Source organism: Telopea speciosissima, chromosome 4 (genome assembly GCF_018873765.1).
Source record: "Telopea speciosissima isolate NSW1024214 ecotype Mountain lineage chromosome 4, Tspe_v1, whole genome shotgun sequence".
In the NCBI taxonomy this organism is placed as follows: domain Eukaryota; kingdom Viridiplantae; phylum Streptophyta; class Magnoliopsida; order Proteales; family Proteaceae; genus Telopea; species Telopea speciosissima.
In genome coordinates, this window is record NC_057919.1 from 24,535,604 (window position 1) to 24,546,541 (window position 10,938).

Genomic DNA, 10,938 nt, shown 5'->3' on the forward strand with positions numbered 1-10,938 from the left:
AGGCGGCGGTTTGAACAAAGCACGATACCAAGTAAGCGCGCGCCCAACTGCCAGCAAACCAAACAATGTTGAATTGATGAAGGTCTTATTAATATTAGCCTTTCCTTTCAATTCAATTCAATTCGCAGTTCCTATAAATAGAAACCAATTAATATCTATTTTTAATCACCTGCAACTGTAAATTAAACCCATCTCTCTCTTGTATCTCTTTGAATTGATTCCTCACTACCCATTTAATTCTCTCTCTCTCTCTCTCTCTCTGTAAATCCCCTGCAATAAAGTTGGATATATCGTATTTCATGGCGACAATAGCATCACGGAAGTCTGAGGAGAGAATGTGGAGTACTACTGGGGATGAACATGAACAAGCAATGATGGAGATGGAGATGGATGAAATGTTCGATCTGGATCTCGCTCTTGTCCCTCCTCTCCAGTTGACAGTGGAGGATGATGAGATCTCCACAAGTACAAGTAGTATTAATGGAACAACAGAACGGTTTCAGTTGTTATCCAACATGCCCACCGTCGTCGTCTCCTCCGCATCAACTGATGTTTGTTCCATTTGCATGGAAGAATTACTGACTCACCACCGTCAACCACCACCATTAGCAACAGAAGAAGAAGAAGAAGAAGCTAAACACATGCCGTGCGGCCACGTCTTCCACTCATCTTGTATCTCAGCTTGGGTCTCCCTCCGTCGCTCTTGTCCTCTCTGCCGCTACCTCTTACTCAGCTGAAGCCGCCTCTCTCTCATCTATATTTCTCGTTTCGGCCTTGTTTTCTCCCTTTTTTTTTGTGTTGTTCCTCTTATTTATTTATTTAATCTATTTATCATTTTTTCTTTTGGAAATTAGGATCAAATATCTGAGCCTGGTTCTCTATATTGGTCTTACACTTTTTTTTTTTTTTTTTGAAAATATATATTGATCTTCCACACACCATATGTACTATATATACAATTTTTTTTTTTCAAATTTGCTATGAAATTAGGAGATGAGATCCTCTGCAGGTATGTACATGTGAGAGGAAAATACCTGTCCCTTTTATTTCCATAAATACCCCTACTCGTCTTGTAAATAACAATAATAGGTCGGATTGGTTACCTCTCACATGTTCATGCACCTGCATGTATGTATAGAGGAACTGACTTCTTAAATTAGAGGCAAAAGAACGCCAACTGGAACCAGAGACAACACCGGGTGAAATTATCATTCAACCCTTGTGAAGTAAAAATAAAATATGTCCCATTTAGATAGATCCTTGCATGCATGCACTTTCATTGGGCCTCGTGCTGATGCACGCGCTAAACGACTAGACAGTGATCTCTTGCCTATCCCTAATCTTTTTCTTTTAAGATGTTAAAAAAGAAAGGGAAATTTACACATAACTCCCCTGAGGTATCAACTAATTACCGATTCACCCATGATGTTTCACTATTCACATGTACCTCCCCTATTTTGCAAAATATTGACTACGTTAATTTAGTCCGTTAGTGGCTCCTGTTAGTGATATTGGATGCACTTCTAACTACCAGAGGACCTGATCCACTCTGTAAGTGAAAAACCCTAACAATTTTTTAAAGACATATGAAATGTATGATAGGATTATGTTGTGTATGCTAAATAAGTTTGTTTTGAGTTCAGTAAACTAGGTTTTATGAAATAATTGATAGGATTAAGCTATGTTTATTAATTGAATGTGAAATTAGGTATTTTACCTTGATTGGGTTTTGCATACAGTAAAATTGTTGGAAAAGTTGAAATCTGTGAGCTAAAATTGTTTGGTCTGATCCACTCTGTAAGTGCAATAGGTGGAAAATTTCTAAATTTTCTAAACTGTGAGCTAATATTTTTGTCTTGACTGATGTACTTTCAAGTTTTAATGATTAATTGTTTAGCCTATCTACTCTACAGTTCTAGGTTGCCGAAAGCCATTGGTGGTTGAATTTAGTGCAGTGGTAAGAATAGTGGTCATAGACCTCAGGAACAGCTCACTCAACATCAGAGATAATGGAATGCAAAGAAAGAATGTAGAATAGAGCCCGGAGTAGCAGTTGCTCTACATTTCCTGGTCGTCTAAAGCCATTGGTGGTCGGGTTTAGCGCTGCGACAAGAATGGTGGTCACCTGGGAGATGTGGAGCTGTTAGGGCGTAATTAATTCTTCTCCTTTCAGTTTGGGAAGGCCGAGTTCCTAGAAGAAAAGGTTTTGGCAATATGATCAGTATAGTAAAAAGTCTAACATTTTTAGTCCTAAGTTAACGGACTGGATTAACTTATTCAGTATTTTGAAATATAGAGAGCTAAGTGTAAATAGTTAAATATCATGGGTGAATTGATAATTAATCGATATCTCAGGAGAGGTATGTGTAAATTTTCCCCAAAAAAATAAAAAGCATACATGCACACCACTTTCTTTCTTGAAATACAAGTAATGGAATGAACAGACACAACACTGCCAAGTGCGGCCAACATTTGAGGGGGAATACTGAAATCCCATACTGAAATCTTCATATCCTTTGATGCTTTGATATAATGAAGGAGCTATGCTCACATGTTGTTAACCTTTCTCATAAAATTAACATCTTATAATAAGAAGTATTCGTTAATTGTGGAATTTTTATCCGCTACTGTGCGCATCGTGCGGTGCAGCAGCAGTCATGTGTGCATAGCGGGTCCTATTGTGCACACATGGCCGCTACTGCTCCGCACAATGCGCACAACAGCGCTCCAGTTACAGTAGTGGATAAAGTTCTTTAATTGTGTGGAATTGAGATCCATGATCTTGTTTAACCTGGAGGGACCGTGACAGGGATTTCAGGAATCCATCAATTTTTAAAAATAATATTGCAGTTCATCATCCAATAAGGATTCACATGATATATCCAATCTAGCCAAGTTTTTGTTAACTGACTTTTATGTTTATAAAAAGTATAAATATAAAAACCTTTGTTTTTATTGTATTTATAATTCTCTTGACTTTGTTTTTTTCTTCTTTGGATGAAAGTGTTGTCCCTTCTTCCATGTTGTTAACGCAACACCCTCATCTCCTTAAAGACATATATTTACCTGTTTTGGGAGTACGTAGGATGTCTTGTATATTTCACATGGGTTTTTTTAGGGTTTACATGGGGTAATTTGAGATATTTATATCTCTTTGTTTTTCTATAAATTGTTGCGATGAGGGTTATTAAGGTTACTAGAAATTCTTTGCAAACACAGAGAGACGTGAGGACGAGAGTCTGCATGTAACCCTATTCTCCATTGTTAGTGAAAATTATTTTCATTTCTCCATAGACGTAGGCACTTCGTTGATCCACATATATCCTTGCGTTATGTGATTGTTTATTTGCTATTTCCATTCGTTTTCTACATGGATTAATCCATTATGCATCCATGTCTGATTCTTTGGAGACTTTGTCCACTTTTCTGACTTTTTCAGAGCTTCAGATCAACAGAGGGAAGTCTAGCATCATTTCAGGCAGAGTCACCCAAGAGGTTGGAGAGGAGCAAGTAATCTTATCTGGGTTTTTTGAATCCAAGTTGCTTATTAAATATCTTCTCCAAGGAAGTTGAAGGTCGAAGATTGTTCTCATCTTTTTGATATGGTTCGCAAAAAGCTAGAAGGTTGGAAGACCAGACTTCTTGCTTATGCTAGGAAGCTTCAGTTTATTATTTCTGTGCTCCAAAGTGGCTACATTTAAGATAGCCAAAGTCCTATAGGACTGTCTATGGGTTTGGAGCAAGATTCTCAAGTATAGAACTCGTATAGAGTCTTTGATCATTCACCTCAAGGGGGAGGGTATCTTACATGGATTTCTCTTTGATCCTTGGCACCCTGTTAGGATCCTTCTGAATCACTAAGGAGATCACATCTTCTTTCAATGTAGGTTTTCGGCCCAGATTTGGAAAGAAATCTTTGTTCTTTGCTCCCCTTCTCATTGACCTAACTCCTATGTGAATGTGGAAGCCGTAGGGTGACAAAGACGTTTGATGAAACGAACTTCGTTTGTTGTTTAGACAATCTTGCATTCTGTTGTATTGTGGTGCATGTGTGGAAGGAAAGAAACTTCATATTTGATGCGGGTGAAAACAACGGTGGGATGCTAGCCATCCAATGGATGGACCTGCAACCAAAAGGATGAACACAAGGGGGACCGGAGATGACTCCGATGGGATCATCAGATGCCAAAGTCAGTTTTCCTGTCAAAGTTAAAAGACTCAGGGTGAGTAAGAGAGTAAGAGGGATTAAGATTGGATGTGATTGGCCTAGATGCGGATCCCTTTACTTGGGGTCCTTTTCCAAATTTATAGGTGATCGGAGGATTGTTCTGACTTGGCATACTGTGACTGTTAGAGTACTCTTTCGGCTAGAGCATGCCAGGATTAAATGCCTGTCCAGACCTGAAAATGTATACAACCACATTAAATGTTGGGCCAGGCATGTCCACTGGGCGTCCGAGCCTTTTAGCGGGTGCAGATCGGCTTAGGCATAATAACATTAAAGGTCTTCGTATCATATCGTATCTCGGTTGCAGAGATGGAATGTACATTAAATGTCGAAGAGATGGGTACGCCTCCAATCCTCCAGCAATAAATACTTTGGCCCTATTCCATCCTAACATTTGCGGCAACTACAAGCCTGCAGCCTGTGGGCTAATGCTCCCTAAGCCCTAGAAAAGGGGATGCAACATCACGATTCACTTTGGACTTTGTCACATGTCGGCTGTCCATAGACAGGATTTTTCTTGGTATATCAATATTGTTCCATAATAAGGCATCCTTAAGTTCTTCCATTATTAGTGCTATTTGTTTCCGTCAAATTCCTTCGGTCTGAAGACCTTTGTTGGATGTGGAAATTATTCCATAAAGTGAATTGAAAAGAATGGGTTCTATCAGTGCTTTGGTAATCCAAGGACTTTTCAAAAAATTGTAATGCCAAGAACAAGAAAAAGAAGTAATCAAATTAATTTTCTCTCCAGATACATCTTTGGTAAAATGAAAGACTGCAGAGATCTTCAATTTGACTAAGAACATAGTGCTGTTGAAGAGTAACCTCAATAAGTTCTTTTAAGGAAAAGAACAGGAACCATTTACAATTACGCTACTCCTAAGATAAAAGAAAATAACAGATAAAAGATGAAGATAAATTGTAAATTGTTTGATTGATTTGAGGATCCCTTCTTCATCGCCATCATCACTTATATAGTTGTGACTGGCAATCCCTTGTAGTCATCAGGTGGTTAAGTAACTTCCCATCTCCATCATTTCACATTTGAATTTAAATTTGAACACTTGTAAGTGGTTACGTAAATGCACATAACCTCCTTCATCACCTTTCCACTTTGGTTTTTTTTCCAAATTCAAAGGAACCCATTTCATGGCATACTAGGTAGTTTAACAACTATCCACTTCTTTGAGAGTTGGTTGTAGCCACCTTGTTGACCGTTCGCCAGTCATTGACCATTCGTCAGTTGCTGACCGTTTATTGGTCATTGACCATTTTCTGACCAATTGACCATTTTTGGTCATTGACCATTTCTGCCCGACTGACCATTTTCGGTCATTGACCATTTTTTCTGATCATTTTCAGTCATTGACCCTTTTTGGCCGTTTTCAGTCAGTGATCGTTTTTCCGATCATTTTCAGTCATTGACCCTTTTTGGCCGTTTTCAGTCAGTGATCGTTTTTCCGATCATTTTCAGTCATTGACCGTTTTTAATCGTTTTCAGTCAGTGATCGTTTTTCCGATCACTAATTAACATAATAGTCTTGACTGAAATAGATTTCAGTCTATTTCTCTATTGACCGAAATAGACCAAATATGGGATGTAAACACTATCAAAAGGGATGTGATCAACAGGCTTAACTCGATTACCCTCCTTAGAAAAAATTCCAGCCTCAACAAGTACTTAGTTCAACAATGGGTCGTCAAGGTTATATGGTGCTAATTGGTGGTTTCGTGTTCTGTCCAAGTGAGTTGCTGTCTCCTCCTGGTGCTGTCTTTGTTTCATTCTGGTGGGATTGTCAGTACCCTTGCCTCCCCTTGTCGCCACATAAGGGTATCAAATTAGAACTAGAACCGAAACCGATTTCGGATCCAAATTGAACCAATTGGAATTTGGTTATCATCCGGGACTGGGATGCAAGAACTGAGTTTGGTTCGGTTTGGATCTTGTTCCATCATATATGAGAACCAAATTTGGGTACCAAGTAGTCCCACATCGGATGTGTGAATGTGATATGTGTTGTGTATATCTTCCATTTTACGGTCCTGAAAATTGGTTAACCTTTTGGGATTGGTCTGTGGTTTGTGTGATTACACTTTCATCAAAAAAAAATTGGGTACCAAGTTATTTTGATATATTAATTATAATACTAATAATATTATAGCATTATACTATGTATAGAGTATGTATAAATCGAGTACAAGAATCAGAACCGGAACCAAACCGAATAAGAATCAAATTTCAAAATCGAATAGGAACCGGAACCAGGACCAGAATAGAACACGTACAGGATAGAGAAGGTTTTAACTATACATCAACCATTTTAATAAGTGACCTAACTAGGCTCTGTAGCTGCGTTGAGACTTGAGTTGAGATACATAGGCCCACTGTCTAATGCAGGTAGTTCTCTTCTTTTTGTTTCATAAGTGCATAAGGTGAAACACAGGTCATGGGAAAAATTCTAAGGATAAAGAGAGAGAGAGAGAGAGAGAGAGAAAGAGTGGGTGATGACGATGATGCCACCAAATTTTGTGTGGTCTTCCATAGATGATGTTCATGATCGAGATGGTCGCCTTTGCTGTTCTATGTTGAGTTTGTGATGTCCCCCCACATTATTATTTTGCGATTCTTAAGGTTTCTCTGTTTAAAAAAAGCACGTGCGTGGATGGACTCAGGCAATGGAATTACAGTCTGAAGTTTCCGAGTAAATGGCCTTATTACCTGATTTTTTATTTTTTTAAAATTTCAAAAGCTTAGAGATGAACCAATAAATGGTCTGATCCGATTGACTGACTGAAGTTGACTGAAGTAGTGGAGTAGAAGAAGACGACAGAGACTCTGAACTTAAAAAACCACCCCGTGTGGGCGGAGCGCGTGATTCTGATTCACATTACATTTATTGATGTCATTTTAGAAAACTTTATTATGATCGATCTCTACTTTTTGACTGTCCCTTTTGGCAGCAGCGGCGGATTGAACATGATCGATCATTTCCAAGCGTTGTCGAGAAGCAAATGCTTATTCTTCAATTTGAAGAGTTCCTCTTATAAATAGAAACGACGAAACGTACCATGCTTTCAAATCCTTCTTCTCTCTATCCCTTTGATTTTCCTTGCAAGTTGCATCGTATTGGATGGCAGCAACAACATCATCGAAGTCAGAAGAGAGAATGTGGAGTAGGGGGTATAGGGAGAATCCGGTGGAGATAGATGGAATGTTCGACCTAGATCTCGTTCTTATTCCTCCCCAGTTGGCAGTGGAGGAGATCTCTTCAATTACTGATGGAACTCCGGCACCACCGCCGCCACTGGTTTCGGAGTTAGAGTCTCTGCTGGTATCTAATATGCCCACCGTCGTCTCCGCTTCAACTGATGTTTGTACCATTTGTATGGAAGAATTAATCCACCACCACTCCAAACCATCACCACCACCACCATCATCATCATCAGCACCAGCAACGGAAGACCAAGAAGAAGAAGCAGGAAAAGGTAGAGGAGCAGCCAAACAGATGCCGTGCGGTCACGTCTTCCACTCGTCTTGTATCTCAACTTGGCTCTCCCTCCGTCGGTCTTGTCCTCTCTGCCGCCACCTCTTACACGGCTGAATCCTGAAGCTGTGGTTTTCTTGAAAATTATCTCCTCCAGTTTCTTGGTCGGTCAGTTCCCCAGTTTCTTAAATAGGGATGGTGGACCTCATCCGGACAAAGTGTTTGGACAAAATTTTTAAGCAAATTAATACCATATATGAGATATCCATTGAAAAAATAGTGACAATCACCATGTAATCGTGTATGGTGATAATAAATTCTCATCAATATTCTTTTAAATATAGGAATCTTTCCATCAATCTACAATATGGTATATAATTGATAACTTCTTCAACTACATTAGGGCTGTAGCCGGTAAGCAACCTTTTAATAACAAATATAAAATCCATTTAACAATTGAGGTTTACTGATCAATACGTCAACTCTAATCACATCTGTTTTTTTTGTTTTTTTTTTTTATCTCCCTTTTTAGTATTTATTGACTCCAATCACATCCAATCGAATTGAAAACAAACATGATTCAATTCCTATGGATGCTTTTGACTCTTTTTTACATGATCCAATATGAATATATTTTTTTGCCAGCAAAGGTAAATATTAAACAAAAAGAATGATGTACAGAGTCATAGTCCAGGCATTTTGCACACCTTGACAAATAATATAGCAACGTCTCTCCCCCCCCCCTCCTACCTTCGGCAATGCCATCAACAAGTAGAGAAGCCGATCTGTATCTCTAAGGTCACCTTCAACATACTCATCAGCAGCCTAAAAATAGGTGCAATGACAACGGCACTTTTGGCGGAAAAATGACGGTGTTTTTGAAAAACGCAGTTGAAGATGCCTATTTGACTATGTTTTATATAAAACACCATCATTGATACCAGCCATGTGATTCATGTTCCTCTTTCGTGCATCTTTCCATGTGTTTAATTGGTGTGCATCATTTTATTCTGCCAACACGTGAGGGGGAATATTGAAATCCCATACCCAAATATTCATATCTTTAATTGATGCTTTCATACACTTACGGAACTATGTTCACATAGGGTTAAAATTTCTTGATAAAGAAGAATAGGTAAGCTTTGTGAACAATAAGATTAATGTGGGTCGCACATTTTATAAATTAACATCTTAGAATAAGAAGAAGTATCCGTCACATGTGTGGGATGAAGATACGGGATTTTGTTTGACTTGGAGGGACCGTATCAGGGGTTTCAGGAATCCATCATTTTCTTAAAAGTCTTTTTTAAGGGAGAAAGAACAAGAATGCTGACCGGTGTTGTGTGTGGCAGGGCATGTACCTATGCCTAGACATAGTCTAATGCAAAAAGACTACTGCACCCCTGGAAAGATGGAAAGGCCATGGGTGCTCAATTTCTTAAAAGTCTTCCATGAAAATTTGGTAAATACGCCCAAGCTTTGTGAACATATTGCTGCCAAACTCATTATATAATTAAAATTTTAATTTAATCTAACATTGTCATATGTATTTAGATGATGCTCTACAACTTTAAGTGAAGAATAAGATCTTTCAAAATAAACAAAATAAATTTATTTGTTTGTGTTCATAGAGAGGGTTTTAACATAAATCGATCATTTTAAATAAGTGACCTATGCTCTGGCTGAGTTGAGATGCATAGGCCCACTGTATTATGCAAGTAGCTCTATCTCCTTTTTGTTCCATAAATGCTTTTCCTTGCACTGTTAATTGCATCAGGTGAAACACATGTCATCCCTGCATAGGTGAGCAAACCACCTTCTCAATTTGACATGTTGCAAGGAGTCTGAGACCCATTTGAAAATTTTGATTTAGTGCCAACAAATGTTGTTAATGAGAGAGAGAGAGAATAATGATGATGATGCCACCTGTTATATTATAAAATGGTCAACCAATAATAACATGACATGTGGTGTCTAAGAAAGAAGCTACTCTCTAAAGTCCGAGGGGTTGTACCCTCACGGGCCTTTACCTGATTTTGTTATGAAAAGTGAAAAGCTTAGAGATGAGCCACATAAGGTTCCTTGTCTGGTTAGGTTCGTAGGTTCCTCTCATAAGGAATTGAAAATGACGATCTCATCCTTTGCCAGAACACATTGCCTGGGTGGGATGAGATCATCATTTTCACCTTCTCTATGAGAGGAACCTACGAACCTGACCGAACAATAATCTGAGAGGAGAAAAATTCCAATAAAAGATGCGGTTGGCTGAAATAGTGGAGTAAGCAATTAGTTGATCATTAATAATAAAAAAAAGAGGAAGAAGGAGAAGGAGAGAGAAAGAGAGATGTAGAACTTTGAACTTAAAAACTAAGCCCCGAAATATCCCCGAAGCAGGAGGACCGTCTGATCCCGTGTGAGCGCACGGAGCACGTGTTTCTGATTAAAATTACATTGATTTCAAAAATCTTAATCATTATGATCTCTACTTTTTGACTGCTAGTTTTGGCGGCGGTTTGAATAAGATTTACGACCTTCCCTTCTTTCCAAACCAAGTTGCCCAAGTGGCTGAGGAGAGGTCTAAGCCTCTTCCACTCGTCTTGTATATCAGCATGGCTCTCCCTCCGTCGCTCCTGTCCTCTCTGCCGCCGCCTCTTTCTCAGATGAAGTCTAGCCATGCCCTTAATTAATTAATTCTTCCTTTTCTTATGTTCTTTCCCTTTTCCATCGTTGTTCGTTTTTATTCAAAGCCTGCATAGTGCTAATAAAAGTAACAAATGGTTGCCTCTCACATGTATGTCACTTGTATGTATACGTGCAGAAGGTCAAAATTTTGCTGCTATGCCTAGGAATGTTCCTCCTACAAGGCTGCAGCCAAGGAAATGGAATAATTCACTACCTCTTTGGGTTCATAAATACCCTCCTAGGTTTTAGTATTTTCTAAAATTCCCTTTTAGGCTATGTTTGGTTGCAAGGAGAATTAAAGGGAAGGGAAGGAAAATGAAAAATTTTAAACCTTAATAAGAAACTTTTGTAATAATTATCCCATGTGATTGTATAAACTACTTAAATTTCATACAATATTTAGTAATGATATATTTTACATGTAATTTTTATTTTAGTAAAGTGAAATTTAATAACCAAATATGGAATGATTTGGAGTAATTGATATAGTCACATGGGATAATAATTACAAAAGTTTCGTATTTAAGTTTGAAAATTTCACTT

At 38.4% G+C, this 10,938-nt stretch overlaps 1 protein-coding gene across 1 annotated transcript; it reads left to right on the forward strand.

Moving 5' to 3' along the window:
• Positions 1-299: 299 nt before the first annotated feature.
• Positions 300-737, forward strand: LOC122659108 (E3 ubiquitin-protein ligase RNF181-like). The gene has a single exon (XM_043854256.1). The coding sequence runs from the start codon at positions 300-302 to the stop codon at positions 735-737; it is 438 nt and encodes a 145-aa protein (XP_043710191.1).
• Positions 738-10,938: the final 10,201 nt, after the last annotated feature.

Coding starts and splice junctions, on each gene's coding strand:
- LOC122659108 (XM_043854256.1), top strand. CDS start 300: ATGGCGACAATAGCATCACGGAAGTCTGAGGAGAGAATGTGGAGTACT.